The sequence below is a fragment of the Benincasa hispida genome, chromosome 9 (genome assembly GCF_009727055.1).
Source record: "Benincasa hispida cultivar B227 chromosome 9, ASM972705v1, whole genome shotgun sequence".
Lineage (NCBI taxonomy): Eukaryota > Viridiplantae > Streptophyta > Magnoliopsida > Cucurbitales > Cucurbitaceae > Benincasa > Benincasa hispida.
Window position 1 is genome coordinate 23,848,167 of NC_052357.1, and position 27,050 is coordinate 23,875,216.

Consider the following 27,050-nt stretch of genomic DNA (forward strand, 5'->3'; position numbering starts at 1 on the left):
GGGAGGGTTTTGAATCTTTTTCCTAAAAAAAGGATAGAATGGTCTTTTTCCAGTTATAAGGGATAAAAAATACATTCTTTTAAAAAGGGTCCTTTTTTCCAAAATAAAATCTCCAATAATAACAACAATCTAACACACTTCTCTAAAAAATCAAACAAATTAATGAGATTAGTGACAATAATCAATTTCTACCATTGTACAATTTTTTTAATAATCCGTTTTTATAATTGTACAAATTTCTCACTAGTCAATTTCTACGATTGTATAAATTTTTTTCTATCAAATATTTAATATTTGAGTGCATTTCAGACTAAAAGAAAAAAGTAATAAATTTTTAGGACTGCACAAATTTCCAAATTCTTTTTTTCAAACACATCCCTACATTTAGTGTTCAAGGCAAATTCCATTATGAAAGTAAAATGGTAAGACACTTGATAAATTACAGCGAAAAATCCTCTTTTAAAGTGTGTGAAATATCGGTTGAATGGAAGTAATCTAGATATTTTAAATGCTGAAAATATTAAATATAAGATCTTCAATTCGAAAAAACGGCCAAATGAGTTCCAAAACCAATGTCAATTAAATATAATATTAAATATAAGTTACCAAGAAATTATTGGAATCCGCCAATTTTTTTGAAATTGTAGCTAAGTCACTCATTCACGATTCTAAAGTTAAATGGTCCCATCGTTAAAATATATATAAAAATAGGAAATAAATAAGATATATGGCTGCAAGGAATATTGACTCGGGCTAAAGAAATTTCCTAGTACTTGGATGTTGTCCAATATTAAATTTGACATGTGATGAATGTTGACAATTGTTTCAATTTTATCTATTTTCAAATGTAAGAAAATAAACAAAAATATTTATAAATATAACAAAATTTATTGTCTATCTCCATAGATCCTGATAGACTACTATCTGTCTCTATTGCAGTCTATCACAGATAGACTGTGATATTTTATTATTATTTGTAAATATTTTTAATAATTTTTTTATTTTATATAAATAATAATAATAAAGATAGATGATTATATATTTTGAAACTGGATGAATGATAAATAGTATATAAATTAAGATAAACTTTAGCATGACTCAATTCACTTCTATAATATTATCTTAGTTTATTGTAATCAATTGAGTTACGTCTAAAGCTCCAAGAGGAGAAATCTTCATAAAAGTCAATAAAATAAAAGTCTTTACTATCAATGTGATTCTTTTCCTATGTTTTAAACCGGTGCACTTACAAAAAAAAAAAATAATAATAAATAAATAAATAAAATGTGATTCTTTTCCTATGTTTTAAATAGGTGAACTTATAAAATAATAAAAAAATAATAATAATTCCACACAGACAAATTATGATTTGATAAATATCCTTATCATTAGTTTTTTCGAGGAAACTAATAATGTTTTATTTAGAAAAAAATCTCCAAATTTTCAAAAGTTTCAAAAATATTCTTAAATTTTTTTTTAAAAAAAAAAACTTTATTGTTAGTATATGAACACAAATTGTTAATATCCATTTTAAAAACATCATTGAATTTTTTTTAAAAAATGCTCCTAATGCTAATATAATGATCTATTTGTATGAAGTTTTTTTGAGTTTGAAAAGCAACAAACTCACAACAAAATTATATAGATATCCTTTTCTTTTCACATAACTATTCTCTTTTTTCTCCGATTTGTTCAATTCTTATCCCAATTTTCTCACAACAAAATATAAACCAAAATTCAAGATAAATCATAAAATCCCACAAAATATCATAAAATTCCAAAATTAAAATCTTCCCTTGAAAACTTATAAAAACGATAAATAGCTAAAGGCAAAAAAGACATATTTGGCTACAACACACAATCCACTACCAATGTGCAACCTTACTAAAATATTTAAGTCCTCAATTCTCTTTGATGCTTCTATTGTTCTTTTTCTTTTTATTATAATTTATATACCTTGATTGAAAGGAGCATGCTTTTTTTTTCTTTCGATAAATAAAAAGTCAAATAGTTAATAAGAATGAGAGTATGAGTGGAAAAAATAGAGAAAATGGAGAAAGGGAGGTGATAAGATGTAGATAAATAGTAAGAGCATTTTTAATTTTTTTTTTTTTAAAGATAAGAATACTAAAGAAACTTTTGAAAGTTATGTATTTTTTATAAGAAGTATTAATTGTTTTTGTTTATATATTAATCGTAAATGTATTTTTGAATTTTAGGGTATTTTTGAAACTTTAAAAATTTAAATATATTTTTTAAACAAAATAGTAACGATATTCATCCAAAGTGAATGATAAAAGTATTTTCTTCCCACTCTTTTTAAAAGTTTAATCGAAGTTGAAGGACTTTTTTTCATTTTTTTTGAATAATTAAGCCTATAATAAATTTGAAAATTGCTGATGTCAGGCATGAGGTAACTATTTCTCTATATTGTGAAATTTCAATCAAATTACAATGACCCTTAGCCAAAATAAAATAAAAATACAAAAGAAATTTGTTTGTCGAAATTTCGTAAGCAGAGACGCAATGGAGGGAGGCGGCTCTTCTTTTTCTTCTTATTCTTCTTCGCAGCAACCACGATTTTCACAGTTCTTCCCTCTCATTCTCAACAATGGCTAAGAAACCAGTGAAGTATTTCGTGGTATTTTACTTTACCTAATCTCTTTCTATCGTACATTGGGATTCTGATTTAGAATTTGAGAACTGTTCCGATAAATTTTGATTTTCTGAATCAAAACAGGTCGATGCGTTCACTGACTCGCCGTTCAAGGGAAATCCGGCGGCTGTTTGTCTTTTAGAGGAAGAAAGGGAGAAGAAATGGCTGAAAGCTTTAGCGGCTGAGTTCAATATCTCCCAGACGTGTTTTTTGATTCGGATAAACGACGAAGAAGAAACTGATGATTCAATCAAGCCGCCCAAGTTTAGCCTCAGATGGTTCACTCCTGTTGATGAGGTTTAACTTTCCCCTTTCCTGCTCGACTGTTTTGAATGAATGCTCTGATTGTGTTTGATCGAAGTTCTGAAATAAGTTCTGAAATAACCAATTGTGGCTGTTTTCTACATCCTACGACGGTTTGATAACCATTTATTTAGAGTTGTGATTGTTTTCTGACTATCTTGTAAGGATTTAAATTTCAAGTTTGGTAATCATTTCATATTTTAAAATTAAGATTATTCTCCATTAACTTTCTACAATGGTTTAAGTAGAAGAGTTATAAATTCTTATAATCAAATTATAAAAACAAAACTATTTTTTTCTTAGTTTCTAGGATAAATAACAAAATAAGAAATTTTGAAGTATAAATGATGTTTATAGATTTATTTCAAAAAGAAATAAAAATAAAAATAAAGAATTGGTTTGGGTCAATAAAACATAAAAGCTAAAAAAAAGGATAAAAGTAATATTTACGGGCTTAAGTTTCAAATATCGAATTCTAACGAGATAGTTATCAAAACGGCCCAATCAACTAGCTTTAGTTTCTTCTTTATTACAGAACATGTTCTTGTGGCCTTTTCTTTTTAATGTTTATGTTTGGCCATATAAATGCTATTTTCCGTGGGGAATCCCCGTTGATGGGAAATAGAGGATGAAGCTAGGTAAAAACGATTCGATTCGGTTTGAAGGTCAAACCAAACCGAACCAATTTTTTAAAAAATTTTGTATATGAAACCAAACCGCACAAAGAATCCATGTATGATTCTGTTCGGTTTCATGTCTTTTTTTTTACTCTCATTTTAAAACTCTTTTTGTTTTGTTTTCTTTGCTTTTTATTTCCTTCTTCCTCCTACTTCCTGAGATGGTAGAATGAAAGGGAAGGGAAAAAGAAAAAATTAAAAGTCACATACAAATCAAAACAGAGAGAAAAAAGCCTGAGGAGATAGAGGGTGAGGTGGAGAGAGAAAAAAAGAGAGAATGAAAGACAAAAAAAACTTGCGACAGTTGGCGGCCATTAGGTGTCGGAGAAGGCGGAGCGGCAGGCAGAACTTGGAAGAGATGGAGGGAGAGAAGATTGAGAGAGATGGAGAGATGGAGGGAGAGGAGATCGTAGAGAGATGGAGGAAGAGGAGATCCTGCATTCGTGTCTGAGATCGAGAGAAGAGGAGGCGGAATGAGATCTGAACTAAAAACCCTTATATATATATATTAAAAATGGTTGGATTTGAAGCGGTTTTCGAAATTGAAATCGAATTGAACCGTTTAATTCGATTTTAGAATGACATCGAATCGTATCAAACACATTTTTCGATTTTATTGATAATTCGGTTCGGTTTTGAGAATTGGTTCCGTTTATGCGATTTCACAGTCCACCCTAAATGGAGTTGGGGAAATGTTCTTTTTTCCTTGCCCTAATTATCATTATTGTTATTATTTTATTTTAATATATGTTTGAAGTATTTGAGATTTTCTTAATATTTAAATTTATTTTTGTAAATGACTTGTACTTTTCATATTTGATCTTTAAATGATCGGAGATTATGATGTGATATTTTTTCCCTAAATATTATTTGGTTTTAATTGAGAGGTCAAGAATTTTCTATTAACTTTTTTTTTATTGAAAATTATCCATTTAAATAGTTATTTTCTGTTAAAAAAATCATTATATATTTTAATTATTTAAAAAAAGAATAATTCTCTGCGGCAACTCAATATATTTCTAAATAAAGAAAATTAGAAATAAAGATTTAAAATCTCAATAAAACAATTAAATCCTTGGAGAAATAATTTTTATGGTTAGGGATCCCTAGAAATAATTTCTTTTATTAGAAATTTAAACCAAAACATTGAAATAGTCGAAACGTGCTGAAGCGATGACACTAGTTTCATGACACCATTAATGTGAATTCTCTGTGAAGAATCCTGTTCTGATTCCTACAAAATTAAACTAAAAATTTTGTAGAAACAAAAAATAAAATATAGAGTGATATTTACTTGTCTGGGCAACTGAATGAATGTAATATAATATTTTGGTTGCTGTAATATTTTCAGGTTGAACTTTGTGGTCATGCAACATTGGCAGCCGCACACATACTTTTCTCATATGGTTTAGTAAATTCAAACATTATTGAGTTTTCAACACTTTCAGGAATTCTAACTGCTAAAAAGGTTCCAGAGGTCAAGCAACTTGTGGTTTCAAATGTTAACAACGGTGAATCACAAGACAGTAACTTAATTGAAATGGATTTGCCAGCTATTCCCACGGTTGAACTCACTTCTGCTACTGATATTTCTTCAATCTCCAAGGCCTTGAATGTTGCTTCTATAGTTGACATAAAGATGTGTAACGTGGATTTCAATAATCTCTTGGTAAGTACGTTTTGTTGACCATTCTGCTTTTTCTTTTTTCTTTTTTTTGAACGGAAGCGGACTTTTGATTGAGATAATGAAAAATGACTAATGCTCGAGATACAAAGTTCTAAATTCAAGAAGACAAAACAATAATAAACATAGTAATCCAGAGGACTAAAGATGAGCAGGTATTCTTGGATGTCTTAACTAGGTTGACACTCTCACTCTGCTTTTTCATCCTTATGAGATGAGAAAATTGGTTGATACTTTTGGATACTGGGATTAGCCTAATTTGCCTTCTATTGAAAAAAATGCAAAAAAAGGGGCCAACAGAAGGCAGGCGTACATAAATGGAGAAGCCAGCCAAAAGTGACCTAATAAGAAATAAAAAAAAAAAAGGGCTCAAATCCAAAAGAACAAGGCCTAACGAATACTTTCAAAGTCTCTAGAGAGAGCCACTAAACCTAGGAAGGAGTCAATTCTCCTTCAAAAACCTCTTCATACCAAAAACCTTTTGTTGTTTCTCTTAATCATGATAGAAAGTGTAAACAGTAAAGAAGAACAACACAAAGAGATTTACGTGGTTCACCAACAGTTTGTTAGTTACATTCACGAATAAGGAGAATAACAATTTTATTATTTGAGGAGAATATCAGAAAATACAGATATTGAAACACCAATAGAATTATCCTATGCTCAAAATCGTAAATTACATATAATATATATATAATTTAGGTTTCGGAGGCATTGCCTCACATTCCAGTTAAGTAGTATGTCGGCATCTCAAGTTAATCTGTTAACTAATTTAACATTTTGCAGGTTGTTCTTCCTTCAGAAAAAGATGTAGTCGATTTCCAGCCTAATTACGATGAGATACGAAAGTGTCCTGGAACTGGGTTGATCATAACTGGAGTATCCCCTGCTGAGTCGAAATTTGACTTTTATACTCGATATTTCTGCCCCAAATTTGGGATCTACGAGGTACTGAATTCTCAATCTTCCCCTAAATGTTATAATGTTGAGAATGTGGATTGTTTATGCTCGAGGTGAAGGCAATACATGGCAGTAGCTGGACTAATCCTCTCTTCCATTCCATTTTTATATGTTCTTTTAAGTTAAAATTAAAGTAATAATTTAGTCTTTGCATTTGATTTGTAACGATTTAGTCGTTGTACTTTCAATTTTGCAACTATTTAGCCTCTCATATTAAAGATATGTAACATTTAGTCCATTTACTTTAAAATATGGTGAAAATTATTGTTAAGATTTAATGAAATTTCTTATGTAGATAGATCAATTAACTAATTAAGGAACCTCATATATTTATAAGCTACACAGTTTAAATCCATAAAAAAATCAACATTTAATTTTTATGAAATTTTTTATGTCCATGGTTAAATTGTTACAAATTTGGAAGTATAGAGACTAAATTATTATATACTACAATGACTAAATTGTTTCATAACTGAAGTTATAGGGACTAAATTGTTACGAATCAAAGTTTAGGGATTAAATTGTTATCTCCATGAAAGTAAAGTCGGTTTCAACCTTAGTTATTGTGTGAATTGGATATCAACTATGGACATAAAGGAGATATTGAAATTCCAAATGTGTTAGTAATGAAGTTATTCTAAGTTGTTCAATGTCTATGTTCTTCACATCGATCTTAAAACTTTGTTGCACATTCAGGATCCTGTATGTGGGAGTGCACATTGTGCCTTGGCAGTCTACTGGGCTAAAAAGTTGGGGAAATCTGATTTTGTTGCTTATATGGTACTCTATCTTCCTCTCACTATAGTTGCATATATTAATAACTGAGGAACAGTCTATACTCTATGAAAAAAAGTACTCTTGAAGACTTAAAAGAAAAAGTAGTTTTCATTTTCAAAGTTTTGAGGGGAAATATGAAAGAAACTATTGAACCAAATAGACTTAAAAATGGATATAGATATATTAAAAAAAAAATTATCAAAGAAAATAATAACTGTGGATTTATTCTTGTTCGACTGAGATTAATTTAGAACCTATAAATCAACCAGACTTAGAAACCTTCACCTTACTTGAACTCATCTCGCTCACCTACTTTGTATGGTTTGAGTTGGGTTTATAAGATTTTTTTTTTCTTAAGAAAATGAATTATAACTATGTAACAGCTCGGTTTGAGTTAAGCCGATGTTAGAATTTAGGAACCAAATAAACTCGTATAGTTTCAATTTATTTGAAGTCAATCCAACTTAAATAAGTTTATAACTTAACTCAACTCGATCTCTATAATTTGAATTGGGTTTGGATTTTGTAAGCTATTGAGTTTTTTTTTTCCTACCTTTTAAAACACTTTTTTTTTGTTAGGCATCACCTAGAAGTGGAATATTGCACATTCATCTGGATGACCAGAAACAAAGGGTTCTGTTGCGAGGGAAAGCCATTACTATGATGGAAGGTCTTGTTTTGGTTTAAAATTTCATGTTGAACAAGTGTTAAAATCTTTTCTGCTTGTTGCGTAAGAACTTTTAAGTGTTAATGATCAAATGGTTATTCTCATGCACTGTTTTACTTTATGTAGCCGTTAGATTTGTATTAGGAATTTGAATGTTGCTATCTTTTGTGATATTGGAAGACAAAGTTTTATTTATTTATATATTTATTTATTTTCCTGTTGAAGTATAACAATTACAGGATAGGTTGCATAACTATCATTAAGTTAAGTTTACTCCGAAGATAGGAGTTAAAATCTAACCATTATAACATTGTTTTAATTACATTATACATTTAACACTTAAATAACTTAAATTTTTATATTAATGTAGGCTTTGAAACTTAATTTGTACTCTCATAAACCTTAAGCTTTCTTATGAACTTAAATTCTCTATTAAAATTTTATTTAGTAATGCATAACTTTCACACTTGGATAAGTTAGATTTTTTTATTTATTTTTTAATTCAAGGATTGATGTAAAGTAGTAGTTTAGTTTTTTTTTTTTTTTTTTTTTTTTTTTTTTTTTTTTTTTTTTTTTTTAATTGCACATTATGACAGAAAAACAATAGAAGAAAGTGGACAAATTATCAAATAGAGTGTCAGTGACATACATTACATTCTACTCTTTTTCTCAAATAACATAACCATTTTGAGGATTCAAAGTACCGAATGAAGTCAAAAGTTTGATTTTGAAGGCACTTTTTAAGAATGCTATTTCAATGAATCTTAATCAAAGCCTACGAGTGAATAAATTGAATTCTTAGGTTTTTCAATTTTAAGTTGTATACGTAACAAATAAAATGGGCTGAAATTTCATACTTTATGGCAATCTAAAAGTGGCAAGTGCCCCTTTATTAAAAGGATGGGTCGAGTTTAGTTTAATTGTGAAAATCAATTAAAAGAACGAAGAGTAATTATTGGATTACAAAGTATCCATTGCCTCAAATTTAAATCTGATCTCCTTCCATATTTCACAAGCAGCAACTAGTTCAGGACTCCATTTACAAGTAACAGATAATTTTATTATCCTAACGAGCATGATCATGTCTCTCATTACAAACTTGTATGCATGCTTCTAGAGCTACTTAGTTAGCTATGACATTAGGTGGATTATCCCAAGAGTGCCCCAAAGTTCCTCTGTTAGGATGAGGGAGAGAAAGTTCAGAAACAGGAAGTTTAGGAAGGGAGAAACAAACTTATAAGGGTATGCACTTGCAAAATATAGCTAAAAAGTTATTGTGTAAATACAAATTTAGCAACACTTTTTTTTCCAAAATTGCAAATATAGCAAAAGATTGTGGCTCAATCTAGAGAAAATGACACCAATGACCTATTTTTAGAGCAGATGAGATCTGACTCAATTTTAAAAAAAAATATGTTTTTTGGCCTTTTACTTACGTCAGTATGGATGAATTTACTAAATGGACCAAAATTGAAAGGCTCTCATTATGTACTCGTAATTCTCACTTTTCTTCTCTTCCATTGGTCTCAATCTGAAACTTTTTTTCCTGCTTTTTCTATGTTTCTTCCTCTTCTGTTTCTTTTTTCTTTCTTTCTTTTTTGTTTTCTTTTGGTATTTGTCTACATTCTCCTTCTTCTTTCTAGAATAAAAAGATGGAAGATGGAGTTGAATCGAAGCGAGAGTAAGGAGTAAGAGAAAAAAGCGAGAGGAAGAATCCAAACGAAGGAAAAAATTAAAGAAAAAAATTGTAGTTGTGTATGATGGGGAATGAAAGAAAGAAGTGAGTGGAAGGAACGAGACCTCATAAAAGCGTCAGACCCTTGCACACGTTTTGAGATCAAATTGGTACTTTCACATATACCTTACATCAACAGAACACCATTTTTCATTCTTTTTTTTTTTTATCTTATGCCAAATTTCAATTGGACCCTAAAAAGGGGTCATATGTATAAATTTCTCCTCAATCCAATATATCATTTATAGTTATATAAATACAACAACCACTCTTTTGATTTGCACATGTAGTAAAATACGACCACAAAAAAAGGTCAAAAAAGTCTAGAAAGAATATGAAATTAGCCTACTACGTAACAAATATTTCACAAATATCCTAAAATTTAGTATTATTTCATAACTAGATTTCAACAAGATTTTGGAACATTTTTAATTTTTTGATAGATTCTCTATCATCTTTAATTTTTTTTTTTTTTTTTTAATATTTGAAACAAGAATATGCCACTCGTATTTAGTATTACCTATATAAGGATTTTTTTTAAAAAAAAAAAATCACTAATTACATTATCTTTCATCAATAAATTTTTTAAATATTTAACTCTTTCCTTGTTAACATCATTTTCAAAGTTTTACTTTATTTTTGTTATTTCTTAATTTCGATTGATATTAATTTAATGCAAGATATTTCAAATTAATATTTACTTCATTTTAGGAGATTTCGTTTATTTTCTTTCATATTCTTAATTGAAAATCGATTATCTGTCCAAGGAGATCTCAAGTATATGTCTAATATACTAGTAATATACTAGAAAATACAAATATACATCACATATACCATGGTTTATTTTTTTTTGATGTATTTAAAATATACTGGAAAATGTAAATACACATCTCATATGTAGTTCGATATATAAGACGATATATTGTACAAATTGTCTTATTGATGCACTTATCAAATATACCTTGGTTTAGTTCTAGAAAATTCAAATACATAATGTTATATATATATAATATTTTTTGTTTTCTACTCCAAACTTCTTGTCAATTCTTACTTTCATTTATGAGAGTAACAATTTTCGAATTTATTTTAGGTGAACTTTCCTTACTTGTGTAGTTCAAAACCATTTTGGGAAGTTCATATAACCGCTTAAAACTTCTTTTATATGAGTTTTCGATATTAATGTTATATATATAAATATATATATTTCAAAACGGAATGGTAAGGAGGGCTGACAAAATAGGAAAGTTTAGACAATTGTATAATTAAACTTATTTATTTAGGCTATATGTGTAGAAAGCTCGTTAGGGGCACAATTCAAATAAGGTTGTATTATAAGTTTAATGTTGATATTTTAGATTTGTGTCTATCCTGTCCACAATCTTTAAAAGTCGTATAATAGGTTCCTAAATTTTAGTTTTGTATCTAATAGATTCTTAAATGTTGATTTTTTTTTTTTTATGTAAAAGAGACATATTCTAATTTTTTAAAAATAAATATTCCATCAAACACTCAATTTTTCTTATTTAATAGGTCTTCAACATATTTGACTTTTTAAGATTCACCTATCCGTTGGATGCAAAATTGATCCTTCAAGGTTCAATTAAAGATAAATTAAATTTTCTCTAATATAAGAATTAATTTTAAAAAAATTTAATCTAAGACCTAATGATGCAAATTGAAAACTAATAAATTTACTGTTTAAACTTGAGGGATCTATTATCTTAGACCCAAATTTAAAAATTGAAGGATTGAAATTTGTCGAGGTAAGTTATTTTCATAATAAGAGGATTTGAGATCAATAATAAAGATAAAGTGAGATCTTCAATATCTTTTATAAATACTCATACAACATAAAAAAAACATAGAGATAACAACCTAAAAGACTCATTTTAAAGACCCAAAATAAGTGACCCAAATTTTGAAAAAAATGTGATGAAATTATGATCATGTGAAATTACAACATTGCCCTTGCTTTCTTATTTTCTTCTCCATGTTTTTTTTCTTCCTTTTTTCCTTTTTCTTTTTCCTCTTCCTTTCTCCCGACTTCTTCTCCGATTTCTTCCGGTGCATTTTCTTCTTCTCTACTGCATCTTCTTCTTCTCCGATACGATAAGTTCACATGAGCAGCTCCGAGCAGAGTGATTGTTGATGTCGGGCACCTGGGAAGAATGTGTGAGGAAAGGAAGAGCAAAACCAGTGAAGAAAGGAAGAGCAAGACGGCAAGAAGAGAAAGAAAAATGGACCTTTTCAATGTGTAAGCGAGAGGGAGAGGGAGAGCAAGAGCAAAATTTCTTTTCCGCGTGCGCCTGAGTATATTTTGGTAATTTCACCCCAATTTGACGTAAAAAATTGGGACATTTCAAAATTTTTACCTAATTTTTGGGTCATCTATTCATTAGACCCTAAAAACATCATTTACTAGTCAAATATGAAAAAAAATATATACTAATAACAGAATCAATATGTTAGTTTTGAAGTATAATAACTTGATTATTAATTTAACATTAATAGTAATTACTATCTTTTATTTTAAAGATATCCAATGATACCATATTTTACCTACGTATCTGTAAATTGAAATCCCAGTATTATCATGGACATCAATATTTTAATTCTTAACTACAACAAGCAATGAGGACAGCACAACTAATAATATACCTTTACCACATCTCTCTTGATATATACAAAAAAATGAACAAATTGGGGTATATTTTATGCTACATATACTATCATGTTGCCAAACTCAAATACTCATTGATTTAAAAGTTGGAGTGTGTTTAATAAATACCAAAAAAAAGATTTATTTCAAATTTTGGTCCCGCAACTACCTTCAATATCTCCACTCATTTTTAATTATATATTAAGAAAATGTTGATTTATATATAGTTTGGCGATAATTTACATGTATTTCTTCACTTGAGATTAGAGATTTTTCATTCACATATTGTAACCAGAGGATAACTACTTTTTTTCTTTTTAGATAATTTAGAAAATGGCCAACTATGTTCATTTTAATATTATATACTTTGAGACCATTATAGGCAATTTAGAAAATGACCACTATGTCCACTTTAATATTTTCTTCTCCATTTTCTTTGTTTCTTTTTATCCAGACAGTACTTGTTGGATGCATTCAAAAAGACACTATAATTGGAAAGTTAGTTGAAAAGTGGGACAAAGTGAAACCGAGTCAACTTACTTCAAGAAATTACTAAAATTATTAAGGCAAAATAATTTAATTTTAGCCATTAAGATAAATAAAAACATTTTTTTCTTCACAAAAATTTCTTTTAAAAAGAAATTATTCTTTCTTTTTAAACTCATTCCTGAAAAGTGAGAGATTAAATGGGTCGATTTAAAACATGAGTGATTAAAAGTACCTATTCTTAAAAACTTAAATAAAAAAGTAAAGGTGTTCATGGATTGGATTGAGTTAGGTTGAAAGACTTTTTAAACCCAACCAAATTGTTCGGGTTGTAAATTTCTTCAACCCAAATAACCTTTATTAAAAAATGAACCCAACCCAATCCAACCATGAAATATTTGGGTTGAGTTGGTTCGGGTTAATCGAGTCATTTATTTAAAATTTTGTTCTAAAAAGAAGCAAAATGTAAATATGTAAAAATCTAATTTAATTATTTTCATATATTGAATTAAGATTAACTATCCAATTACAATTTATATAGTGAAAATTTTCTTTTTAAAATGCAAATAAACTACTTTTAAGAGTTGTTGAAAAATAAATTATTCAAAAAATATGGAAATTAAATAAAACTAAAATCAATATATGTATAAATAATTTTGTTATGAGTAACAAAAAAAAAAATAAAGTTAATAATAAATTCAAGTTGGTTTGAGTTATATTAGGTGAACTCATGAACCAACCCAACCCATAAAATTTTCATTTATATGAACCCAACCCAACCCAAACCGCACGAGTTAGGTTAGGTTGATCGATTTTTTTGGGTCATTAGGTTTTTTGAACACCCCTATAAAAAAGGTACTTTTCCCAATTAAATTTTGGTTTTATAATTATTTGATTTTTGAAATTTGTGCTTGTTACCCCATAATTTTTTTAATCACAATTTTCATATTTTTAAGTAAATATTTGAATCCTGAGCTAAATTCTAAAAATAAAAAATTATTTTTATTAGGATCAGACACAAAGTATTAGTGTATATAGTACAATATAAAAGAATTTGCAAATATAATAAATTTTAAATTTAGCTCTTATAGTCTATTAGTGATAGACCATATCGCTAATAAGAGTCTATCGACAATAGAGTCGATCACTAATAGGAGTCTATTGACAATATAATCTTAATTATTAGCCTTAAGATATCCACTGCAATTATCTTTTTTTTATTATTATTAATTTTTTTAGTTTCAAAACTTAACTTGCTTGTAACTTAGTGAAGCCCTTGTAGTTATATCATATATGTTATTTGAAATAATGGTTTATTATTTTATATGTCCAATAATACATTAAAGAAAGATCAAAGATTATTTTATGTAACTTAAACATGTATGTGGTTGACATTTAGGTGGATTATATTTAAATAATAATCTAAATAGTCTGTAGTAAATGGATAAGGTTAGGTACCTTATCCTGGTGACACTACAAAAGTGACCCACTTTATAATAGTTACAACAATTGTAATGTTACAAATGATTTAATCCTAATCATTCATGTGGAGGCATGTGAGTAGATATATTCTATACAAAGAGTTTATATAAGACCGGACCGCGAAATGATTAGTCTCTCCTTATAACACCATTGATTGAAGAGATTAACATTTTATAGGATGACCATAGGTGACTCGACCTTAATCCTGAGTGAGTTGTGAACTTCTGTTTATGAGAGCGATCCTTTGATCTGTATGGATGAGAGTGACCGGATTCGTCGACTCAATAAGCCTATCATTTTGGGATTTTTCCGATTAAGGAGCTAGGAATACAACTACTCAAGATGAAATTTACTCATTCCCATCATTAGGGTAAGTAGATGAATTGCTCCCTTAATAACTGATTCTCAGTATTAAACAATGAGACTTCACCTGCTCACTGGCCTGAGAGAGATTAGTTTATAGTTGGACTATAAACTATTTGTTCATTAGAGGGATCATTGGTACTTAAGGAGTTAGATGTAACTACAGGGGTAAAACGGTAATTTAACCCAATTATAGTTATGAGCAATTTGTGAAGGGTCGACTTACTGTTGATTAGTCATATTCATAGGCATAGAAATATATCTACGATGTGAAGAGTGCAGCTGTAGGTCTTTAAGTGGTTTGACTTGCTATTAATGAATGTTCATTAATTTAATGAGAGAGTTTAATTAATTAATCTCGAATCACTAGAACTTCTAATCAGTAGGTCCATTAGACCCCCTTGCTAACTCACTATGAGTAAAAATGAGAATGGATTAATTTTTGGATTAATTTGAATTGTTCAAATTAAATAAAGGAAATTAATTGTATAAGATACGATTAACATAATGTATATAGGTATATTATAATATATAGTTAATTATAAATATGATTCATAATTAATACTATATATGAGAGAAATAAATATTTGACTACGATTCAAATATTATTTATATGGATGTGATTCATATAAAACTATAGGTTAAAATTAATATCAATTAAATCTTATAAGTTATATGAGAGAATAATGTATTTGAATAAGATTTAAATATTAAATAATATGAATGAGATTCATGTTAAAGCTATAGGTTAAATTTAATGTGAATGAGATTCATATTAAAACTATAATATATGAGAGGTAATATATTTGAATATGATTCAAATGTGGCATTAATTAAATATATGATATTTAATTAATTTATATTAATTAATTGAATTAATTAATATATATTAAATTAAATTAAATAATATTTAATTAATTTTAAATTAGATATTAATGTCAAATCCCCAACAATTAGCAAGGAAGTTAACGAGAAGTTGAGGGGAGTTATCTCCCCTTACATGAGTTATTCACAGAATAGTTCTGTGATGTTGAAAGACAGAAGAAGTGAGTTCTTCTATAGAGAAATCTTTCACTCATCTTCCTCTCTATAGAACAAAAAGTTCTCTCCCTCTCTCAAATTCTCTTCTCTTACTAAAATCAAAGATCCCATACATCCTTGATTCTTATTTCGAAGAATAGCAAGGAAGGTCCGATGGTGGTGTTCCTGAACGTTGAATTCGAGGGAGAAGTCTGTGCAGAGGAGTTCGTGGCTATTCGTGAGTTGCAGAGAAGAATTGCTTGGAGACGATCTTCAATGGTTAGTTCTTCTAATCTCTCTATCATCTATACAACATGTTTATGAGTTTTTGTTTATCATATATTTTGCATGTTTATTTGTTTTTTCTTGATTTCTAAAACGAATTTCGAAAGCACACGCCTTCACATACTTCCTCTAAGGAATTCAATTTCGTCAAATGAAACCAATAGATCAATAGGTGGAAGCAGTGATTGTAAGCATAATTTTAAAAAACAAAAAAATAAATATTCATTCGTCCATATCTCTTTTTTAGTTTTTTTTTTTTACTTTCAGAAAATATGTTTGTTTTCTTATACTTTTACCATAGTTTTCATCTCTTTTAAGAAATATTTGAATTTTTATTAAATAACCTTTTTTTTTTCCAAAATTTAACTCGAATTTTGAAAACATTCTTCAAAATTGAATTGCAAATAAAAAAATTCAAAAGTCGGCATGCGATTTTGAATACACTGGTATGGAAAGTTGTTAACAATACAAAGAAGTTCATAGGTGGAATGGAACTTGAAAGTAGTGTTTATAAACATAATTTTAAAAACCAAAAACCAAAAGTCAAATAGGTTATCAAACCTAACCTACATTTTTTAGTTCTCAAAATTTAGCTTCAATTTTAAAAATTTCTCTAAAAAGTAGATAACAAAACAAAAGAATCTCACAAATTTGTAGTACTTAATTTTGAAAAACCTATAGTTACAACTTAAATACGTAATTATGTCAAATACATAATGTGGGAGCTACATTAATTTTTTAAATTATTATTATTATATGTAAAGTGGAACTTGAAATCGGTAAACTTCAAAGTTAGTATTATAAATTTTATATCAATTGAGTCATGCTCATTTGATTTATATTTTTTACGAGGATATTTTTGTTTTTAATTAATTTGTTTCCTAGAATAATTATTTTAGTTTTATTATTTTTTTTAATTTTTAGTTTTTTTAAGGTGGGTGGGACATATAGACTAATTTTAATTTTTCTTCTTCTTCTTCAGAGGATCCGATACACACACCATTACCTAATTGCTTCCTATTACAATTTCAAAATCATATAATAATATTTTCATGCTCATGAGTTGCACATGAGTTGTATCCGACATATACAATGACTATTCAATATCATGATTCCAAACACTCTTTGAGCTCGAGAAAAGAGAATTCAAAATAATCGAAAATATTCTCATTCAAAATAATTGAAAAGATTCCACCACGCGCCTAAAATAGATATATAACAATCAAATATGTGGATACACCTTTTATATTTTCAACACGTTTTATTTTAGGCTATTAGATTCTAATTCAAATTTGCAAATATGATATAATTTTAAATCTAGTAGCCTAAGATAAAATGTGCTGAAAATGTAAAAGGTCAATCCACATATTTTATTGTTATATATCTATTAGTGATAGACATATATTTAGTAATTATGATACTTGAGGGCTATTGTTTTTATAGTAATTACTAAATAGAGTAATTACTAAATAGAGTGTCAAGTCTTATGAGTTCAATAAAGTTTGATGTGGATAGTGTAGATTGTTGACTATATGTTGTTTTGCTACCACTATAAAAGAATTCTTGAAATGGGTTGTGGTATTGTGAATAGTGTAGATTGTTGACTATATGTTGTTTTGCTAGGAAGAGAAGTAGATGTGTCAAGTCTTATGAGTTCAATAAAGTTTGATGTGGATAAATTACATGGAATGATCAACTTCGGCTTGTGGCAAGTGCAAGTTAAGGATGTGATGATACAAGCTGAGTTACACAAACCTTGAAGGGAATACCAAACAATGGTACTTCTAAAGAGTTAAGCGGTGGTAGTTGTCCAAAAGAATCCAATGGCAATTCCTGTATAGGTTTTACAAAGTCTAACATGAGCAATGAATATTGGGAGTAAACGGATTTGACAGGTGCAAGCGTAATCAGGTTTCGCTAAAATTGTTCTTGCAAATGTGCATAGAATTTCCACAACCAAAGAGTTTTAGGAGAAGCTTGAAGTAATGTATTAGGCAAAAAAAAAGAAATATCTCAAATCAGTCATACCTGAAGTAGTAGTTTCATATGTTGCAAATGGTGGAAAGTACAAAAATCTCAGATCATCTAGGTATTGTCAATAGCATTGTTTCAAAGATGGAGATGATAGGAATAAAGATAGAAGATGAAGATAAGGCACTCAAACTCATCTGGTCACTTCTTTCTTCTTATGAACACATGAAGCCAACCTTGATATATGGGAAAGAAAATTTAGATTTTGATGAGGCTACTAATAAACTTTTGTGAGAGGAAAGAAGACTAAACAGTGAAGGACATACTTCACAATAAGATTTAGTACTAGTAGCTAGCAAGTGGAAGAAGAAGAAGGAGTTCGTGCAGAAAAAGGTTTGCTGGAAATGTGGACACAACCGTCTAGACACATGAAAATGGATTGTCCTAATAGAGCAAGTTCGTCAAATGGCTCTAAGTTGAATGCTAACGTCGTCTCCATCATCACAGATGATGAAAATCTATTCTTCTAAAGAAAGACGAAATTCATCCTCGTGGTATGTTCGCTTTATCAGGATAGAGGATATGATGTTAGTGGTTCCACAAGTTTGCACATGAACATTAATTTGGCAGTTATGCAAGGTGTGTGGTAGAAGTTGCACCATAAATATTCACAAGGTTTATTGGCATGTGATGGAAAAGAAAAGTTTTGGGGGGTGGTATTCCAAGTAGTCTACTTTTCATGGTGGAGTTGGTTATAATTCTCTAACTTGAGAATTATGATTGTCGGTTAAGACAATGAATGTAGTAGAAGATGTGGATTCTTCAAATATCTTACCGAAGTGGAATTTCGTTGAGTTTTTGATAAAATATTAGAAGTACAATTTGTCCCACACTAGAAAAACTGAAGAAAGTGATGAGCTACCACCCCTATAAAAGGAGTCTATGCCTTTAGTTTTAAGTCGTCTCAATTAGAAACACTTTAAACTTAGTGTGCTAACTCTAACTAAATTGTTTTTATATTCTCTAATTTGAGAGTGGGAAAAAAATGTGTGAGTAGTCAAAAGAGTGTTATTGTAATTGGGGTGGGGAAAGAGAATTATTCAGTGTGGTTGTAGCAATTTTTCAAATAGTGGATTTTTCTGGCTTGTGGTTTTTCTCTAAGTTGAGGGTTTTCCATGTAAATTCTTGTGTTATTAGTATTCATTGCTTTCTTTTAATCTCTCTATTATTTTTCTGCTTTTTTTCTTGTGGTAGAAGTGAGCAGTTTTTCTCAACACTTCTAGCCATAAAGCAGAATGCCAATGCATGCGAGATGAAATGCTAAAGTATGAGTAGTCGAGTTACAACGTTGATTTGTCCACAGAAAATCAATTATAGAGTCACTCAGATCGATCTCCCGAATCACATCAATGAGTATCTGAACCTTATTCACATATCTATCCTTCCCCACATTAGGAGATTCCAAATGATTTTAGAGTCAATTTCAGTCTATAAGGAAGATATAAGCTTCAAAAACTCAAGATATACCATTAGACATAGCAAGAACCTCAGTAAGCTCCATAGGACTCAATAAGGAAGAGTGACTCTCCATCGAAAGCATGACTTCACCATTAAAATCCCGAACAATGACACTAAAACCTACCTCCCCATCCATGCAAGTTGCATTGAAATTTACCTTAAGGGAGCCAGATGGAAGAGCTAGCGAATGGTTTCCTCTACGATGGCCAAAGGAGCCCGATCCATCGGCACAGTATCCAAATCAGAATGTCGATCAAGATCTTCAACCAAGGACACCACCCACTGAATAGGATCAAATTGCGGAGAGATGTGGCCATCAAACACCAACAGATTGCGTCTGTGTCAAATTGCTAAAGCAATAGTGTGATAATGTGAATTTCCAGCAGGTTCAAAATCTCACAGGTCCTACACAAGAGAGAAACAAGAACAAAATATTTAATATCAATAAGAGGAAGACAAGAAGCCCAGCGGTTCAAGATATGCTTGCTTCCCTTACACTCCCAAAGTGATGGAACGTACACATGCACAGTGGAAGCAATAAAGGATCTAAAGCACTATGATTATGTTAATTTCATATGAATAAGCATGCAATTTATCATAAGATAAATGGATTAAGAGTACAACCTTTGTAGCTCCAAATTAATTATCAATTCCACTCCAATCTCCTCACGAATAGTTCCTAGACCACCACGGGAGTCTTCCCGACTATTCTCCAGCCTTAGAACGGGATGGTCGGATCTAGTGAGTGACTAAATTAGAGATTAATTTAGTATGAAAATTGAGAGAGAATTGAGGTTTTTTCTAAAACATATTTTAGAAAAATTCTAAGTTTTGCCAAAGGGAAATTAATTTTCAACTAATTTGAAAATTCACCAAAATGGACAAGAAATAATTAAATTTCACATAATCACTCATTTTATAGACCAATTACATGAAATTCATGCACAATTGAGTTAACCACATTTTGACACTTCAAAATGCACTCAATTTTAGTGGGATTAATAGTTAATTGTAGAATCAACACCTAGCAAATAGAATTATTCATAATTCCACTTAAAATAGGAGTTTCCCATTCAAATAAAAATGTTGGATTTTTCCACTAAGTGAGATCAACTTTTGACCTTTGGCTTTTGGAGCCGACATTTGACTTTAGTCAAATTTTAATTTAAAACAAAAAAGATTTTGGAATTTCCCACTTGGTGTAGTTAACCTTTGACTTTTGATTTTCAAAGCTTAGTGAAGTCAACATTTTGACTTTTAACCTACTCTGACAAATTCCATTTAATTTCAAAATTAATTCTGCTAATTAACTTAAAATTAAATTAATATTAAATAATTAATTAAATTTAATATTCAATTATTAAATCCAATGCTAATCTCTATCAATATGAATTCCTATTCGTAGTCTTGATATTTAAATCTTATTTAAATATCTCCCATTCTCTCCTTATCATTCAATTCTCAATTGACGATATGTCAAATATATCATATATATTCTCTAATTCAAATTTGAACACTTCGAATTCACGCGTCACACTATTCTAAGGTTTAGTCTGATATGAGCTAGCAGGGGAACCTCATGGACCTACAGATCATGGGCTCCAACGATCTGAGATTAACGGGCTAAACTTTTTAACCCAATTAATCAACATTCGTTAACTACAAGACACTCCACTAAAGCCCAGTACTTGCACTCCCCTCACTGTAGATATATTTATATTCACTCGATATAACCATAATCAGTAAGCCAACCTTTCACAGGTTGTTCGTAATAACGGTTGGATTAAAAGCTGTTTTACCCCCAAGATTACATCTTGCTTCTTAAGTCCCACTGATCCTCTAATAAACCATTGGTTTGTGATCCAATCACTAAACTGAGTCCCTCTCGAGCCAATGAGAGGGTGGGGCTCCTTGTTCAAGATCCGGAGTCAGCACTTAAGGGAACAACCTCTTTACTGTCCCTAAAAGCAGGTAGGAGTGAATTCCGTCTTGTACCCTATATCTCCATCTATCTACCCAGTCTTACCCAAGGGGGACTTATTGAACTAGTGTTGTTGAGCTAATCCTCACCCAAGCAAATCTAAGGATAATCCCGAATAAACAGGAGTTTAGAGTTAGCTTAGGATTAAGGTCAAGTTACCGAGGTCATTACTTTGAAATAGTCAGTCTTAAGCAGTAAACAACGTTATAAAGTAAGAGTGATTTATTTCTTGGTCCAGTCTATACAAACTATTTGCACATGACGCCTCCACTCACATATCTTCACATGAACGATTTAAGATCACATCATTTGTAAAAAATATAAAGTAGGCCACATCTGATAATTTCTTCAGAGTAAGATACCCAGCCTTATCCGTATACTATAGACCGTTTAGACTATTTACTCGAACTTGATCTACTTTTATGTTGCTACATGAAGTCCAAGTATTCATATTATAGCCATGGATCTTAGTTTATTGGATTTAAGGTTTTCTAAAAGGAAATGAGTAATTCTTCTGTTCAATAACAACTTTATTGAACAAACCTCAATAACTTCTTTCTTGATAATAGAATAAGTTTATTGTTTACAAACCACTAGTTTTAGGACATAGAACCCAACAAACTCCCACTTGGACTGAACTCCAATGATAATACATATGTACACATAATGTTGAGTTGTTGAGTTTTTAGACAGAAATACAATAGACTAAGACATCACATATCCATAGTTTATCTTCACTAGACATCATGTCCTCATGGATTTTTCTAAAACTTTCCCTAGATTATACAACCCGTAGTTCTAGACTCACTAGGTGACCCTCAAACACTTTTAGCCGTGAGGATCTTTGTAAACTAATAAGCATACAGTAGACTTCTAACTTTCAACATATAGGGAATGCATCTTATATCCTTAACTCCTTGAGGTGTGTTAAGACATTATTCCTTTGATCATTTATTACCTAATTATAGTTAATGAATTCTCGATTCCATCATCAAGTATTGATGATATGAGTTTCTGCTAAACCCATGTTATGGTCAGGCTGTCACACAACCCTCCCACTATGTCGAAACACTCTCGACTCTTGAGAAAGATGCATATGACTAGTTTTAACAACCCTTGTTATAGGACCAACTTAATCAACAACTCTTATTGATTTTCTGTAACTTCTACAGAAACTTTGATGTAATACTATCTTATCACAAGATTGATGATCTCTCACGAGGTTTTCTTCGAGAAAAGTAGCATTTATTGATACAAATGCTTTATTTTTTCTGCACTAAAGAAGGATTCAACTTTTGGGTAGCCTACGGATAGGCATACTTTTGAATGACGTTCTAATTCCTTAAGGTTTTGCACCAATACATGTGTTGGTCGTCCTAAAATTCTGAAATAACGTAAACAACTTTTACGTGTCATAAAATAATTTTATGACCTCTCTATAACTCATATTGAGATTTTAAAATCCTCTTAATGGAAACTACGTTCAAAAAGTATATAACAGTCTCTACTGTATCTCCCCAAAACTAATTAGGCAACTGAGCATAGCTCACTTATCAACCAAACCATGTCTAACAGGGTTCTGTTTGTTCTTCCCAATACATCGTTCTGCGGAGGCGACGGATGCAGAGAGTTGTGACTGAATTCCATGTTCTATCAAATAGTCCTGGAATCTTAGGTCTATGTACACTTCACCTTGATCTGATCGAAGCGTCTTAAACGTTTTACCTAACAAATTCTCAACTTCAGCCATATATACCTTGAACATTTCAATTGCTTCAAACTTATGATGAATTAGGTAAACATAACCATACCTTGAATAATCATCTGATGAGATATTCATACCCTCATCGTGCTTTAACATTCATTGGTCTACAGATATCCGAATGCACAAGCTTTAAGGGTTCTTTGGCTTGAAGACCTTTTCCAGAGAAAAGATCTCTTATTTATTTTACCCTCAAGACAAGACACACATGGAGGTAAGAAGTTGTCTTCTAACTGGTTTAGATGACCACTTTTAACCAATCTATCAATCCTATTGTGATTCATGTGGCCAAGTCTTAAGTGCCAAAGATATATACTTGAAGAAACTTTTTGCCTTTTGTTTTCTATTTCAGCTATTTTAAATATCTCAATATTTATAATAATCTTTGCTTTGGTTGGTTTTAACATATAAGTTGTTTTCTAGTAGAATAAACAAAAATACTTATTTTGCTAATGAATACTTCAATATGTCAAAAGATACTTTGTATAATTATTCTAACAAAAGATAGATATAAGATTTATTTTCATTTCAAAAACAAAAAAATACATAATCTAATATAATGAATCTATCTCCTGGATAACAACTTACAAAACTCCCACTGATTTTACTGAGATAACCTCTCTTGTTCACAACCTTGAGAGTTATCTCGTCTTCCACAAGTATTCTTCCAAAATTAGTTCCCTTATTTTGCTTTTTCGGCTTTCTTCTCTACAAGGTACTTTAGACAGTTTCTTTTTTAGTGCTCATCCTCGTTGTAGTAGAAATATTTTCCTTTGTCTGCAACTTTAGCCTTGTCTTTGCGGTCAATAGGAGTCTTCCTTTTCCCTTACCCTTTTTCATTTGAACACTTTTGTTCTTAGAAAAAGAAGGGTCAGACTTTGTTCAAGAGGACAATCCTTTGTAGACTCTATTCGTGGTGGCAACATTTACCTCTACTTCCTATCCCTTAGATTTCAAGAGGGATTAATAAATCTGAAGCTCATTGATGTTGGGATTGGTGTCCTAATTCTCCCGAAGTCTCGTAGTTTGTAAACTATACACATTGTTATGAATAAAATAAGAGTTATTTTATTTTACATTTACTCATATCCAATAAACAAAGATCCATGGTTATTGTATGTAAACTTAAGCATGTATATGAGATATACACGTGGATCATGCCTTAAGCGATATCCGAAAAAGGTCTGTAGTATAAGGATTAAGAAGGGATACCTGATCCTGGTAACACTATGGATATGGCTCGCTTTGTAAAGGTTTATAAGTGTTGTGAACTACTACAGATGGTTGATTCTGACCATTCATGTGGAGACATGTGAGCAGGGGTGTCCTATACAAATAGTTTGTATAAGACCAGACCACGAGATGATTTGTCTCTTTATATAACGCCATTGATATTTGAAACTTATATCTCACCTAAACGACCATAGGTGGCATGACCTTAATCCTGAGTGTTTTAGGAACTTCTGCCTTTGAGAGCGGTCCTTTGATTAGTATGGGTGAAAGTGGCCAGATTGCCAACTCAACAAGCCTACCTTTTTGGAATTTGTCTGATTGAGGAGTTGGGAACTCAATTACACAAGATGGAATTCATTTCTTCTCGGAAGCAGGGGTAAGTAAATAGATTACTCCCTTAAGGGCTGATTTTGGGTCTTGAACATAGTGGTCACATCTTCTATTTGGAAGAGAGGATTCAGTCATAGTAGGACTATGACTTATGTTCATTAGAGGGATCAGTGGTACTTAACGAGTTAGATAGGGAAAAAATGGTAAATTGGCCCAGTTGTACTTACGAGCGATATATGAAAGGTTATCGCACTGTTGATTGGTTGATATGGAAACAAAATATATCTGTAGTGAGGAGAGTGTAGCTGTCGGTCTTTAGTGGAGTACCCGACAGTTAACGAATGGTAGATCCCGTGACTAAAGAGTTTAGTCAATTATTCACATACTGTTGGAGCTTAGGTTATAAAATACTCAATAGGAGGAAGAAATGTATATGACATGTCAATGATTCCACTCACATTTCTCCCTGAAATGCCGTGAGATTCATGCTTGGCCTTTTGGTACCCTGGGACCATCCCCCTTCAGATGGTGTTTGCATGAGTCAATATCAAGGTGGATGAAGAGAGTATTTATAGTAAATGGGTGAAGGGTGTGTGTAAACACATCCTGAGATCTCCTTCATTGGTTCGCATCGTGAGATCATTCTTGCACTCCCTCGTGGCGCCCTGGGAGCATCCCCCTTCGGATGGGTTTTGTGCAGTTGGTCAACATCAAGGTGAACTCCAGAAATGGATAGGGCCACTTTAGTTTTTGGCTCAATCAGATTTTTTTCTTCGGATTGGCTGCTTGGGGAATAACTCTAGGGCCTAAAATGATGGGTCACACTTACGGAAAATTGTTAAATAAGTTAATGATTTTTTGACTAAATCAATGATGGCTAGTCGTTATAGGAGTAAGAGTTGTTTTGGTATTAATGGCTGGTTGAGAATGTCTCAATTCAGAGGAGGGATAAAGTTACCACCCTTCGGTGACTTTTGTCCTAAACCTTTGAAGCATCATTGCGAAACTAGATGTCACATTGGGTTTATATTAGTTTTGTTAAACCGTATTGGATGTTGTATGTTTTTCAACGAGTATTTGCTTAAAATCTAATGTAGGTCAATATGTTTGTTTTTTTAGCAACATGTTTGATTTTCCGTTAAATGCCTCTAATTTGACCGATTTCATATAGTGGAAAGAGTCGTGTAATATGTATTTCGTTGTAAACGACCTCGAGCTTGTCATGGTTGAGGAGTGTCCTCAAGTCTCGGCCCTTTATGCACTGCAAAGTGTTCGTAATGTACATGAGGTGTGGATGAAGGCTAATTCATTGGCCTGACTTCACATATTGGCTAGCATACCTGATGCTTTGGCCAGAAGATTTGAGAACATGGTCATTGCACATGAGATCATGGGCTCGTTGCAAGAATCGTTTGAATGTCAGTTCTTACTTTTCGAGCACAATGAGATGGATGACAATACCAGTAGTGTCAGTTCCCAAGATAACCTCAAGAAGAGAAAGCAAGTGTTGATGACTCTGTTAAAGTTCGTCGACGAGAAGTGTTATCTGAAATGGAACTTGGGGCTTATTTAGGTTCTGATACTGATCCCACTACTCTCCAAAAGAGGAGGAAATCTAAAGACAATAAATATTATTTATTGGTCTTGGAGACATGTTTGGTAGAGAATCATGATTCTGCCAGGATCTTTCATTCGGGTGCTACCAACCATGTCAGTTCCTCTTACCAAGGATTTAGTTCCTGGCAAACGTTGCTACAGGGAGAGATGACTCTTCGAGTCGGTACTGGTGAGGTTGTTTCAACTATTGCTGTAGGTAAGCTGAAGTTATTTTTGGACAAGAAACATTATCTGTTACTGGATAATGTTTTTGTAGTTTCTCATATCAAGAGGAACTTAATCTCGGTTTCTTGTCTCATTGAACAAAGTTATACCGTCTCCTTTTCTGAGAGTAAAGTGTTTAGTTTCAAGAATAGGATGGAGATTGATTTTGGTTCAATGGAAAATAACTTGTATGTATTAAGACCGTCAGTCGTAAAAGCCTTGCTTAATATTGAAATGTTTAGTACGGCGACAACAGCTAAAAGACCAAAGGTTTCTCCTAAAGAAAACACCCATCTTTGGCTTCTACTGTTAGGTCAAATCAACCTCAATAGGATTGAGCAATTGGTGAAATGTGGACTTCTAAAGTGTTTAGAAGAAAAATTCTTGTCGGTGTGTGAATCATGCCTTAATGGCAAGATGACCAAACGACTTTTTAATGGAAAATGTTATAGAGCCAAGGAAGCCTTGGAGCATGTACATTCAGACCTCTATGGTCTGATGAGTGTTAGGGTATGAGGTGGGTATAAATATTTCATCTCTTTCATAGATGATTATTCAAGGTACGGGTATCTATACCTAATGCAGCGTAAGTCTAAAGCCCTTGACAAGTTCAAAGAGTATAAGGCTGAAGTTGAAAACTTGTTAGATAAGAAGATAAAAACGCTATGATCTAATCGTGG

The 27,050-nt window shown here is 31.1% G+C and overlaps 1 protein-coding gene across 1 annotated transcript; it reads left to right on the plus strand.

Moving 5' to 3' along the window:
• Positions 1-2,482: 2,482 nt before the first annotated feature.
• Positions 2,483-7,948, plus strand: LOC120084475 (uncharacterized isomerase BH0283-like). Its single transcript, XM_039040263.1, has 6 exons — positions 2,483-2,641; positions 2,741-2,953; positions 4,988-5,305; positions 6,107-6,268; positions 6,977-7,060; positions 7,637-7,948. The coding sequence occupies exons 1-6, from the start codon at positions 2,612-2,614 to the stop codon at positions 7,742-7,744; spliced, it is 915 nt and encodes a 304-aa protein (XP_038896191.1). The 5' UTR covers positions 2,483-2,611; the 3' UTR covers positions 7,745-7,948.
• Positions 7,949-27,050: the final 19,102 nt, after the last annotated feature.

Bases quoted from the DNA above. Each gene is read 5' to 3' on its own strand.
- LOC120084475 (XM_039040263.1), top strand. From the start codon at position 2,612: ATGGCTAAGAAACCAGTGAAGTATTTCGTG. The intron at 2,642-2,740 runs GTATTTTACTTT...GAATCAAAACAG, and splicing joins AACCAGTGAAGTATTTCGTG to GTCGATGCGTTCACTGACTC. The intron at 2,954-4,987 runs GTTTAACTTTCC...TAATATTTTCAG, and splicing joins GGTTCACTCCTGTTGATGAG to GTTGAACTTTGTGGTCATGC.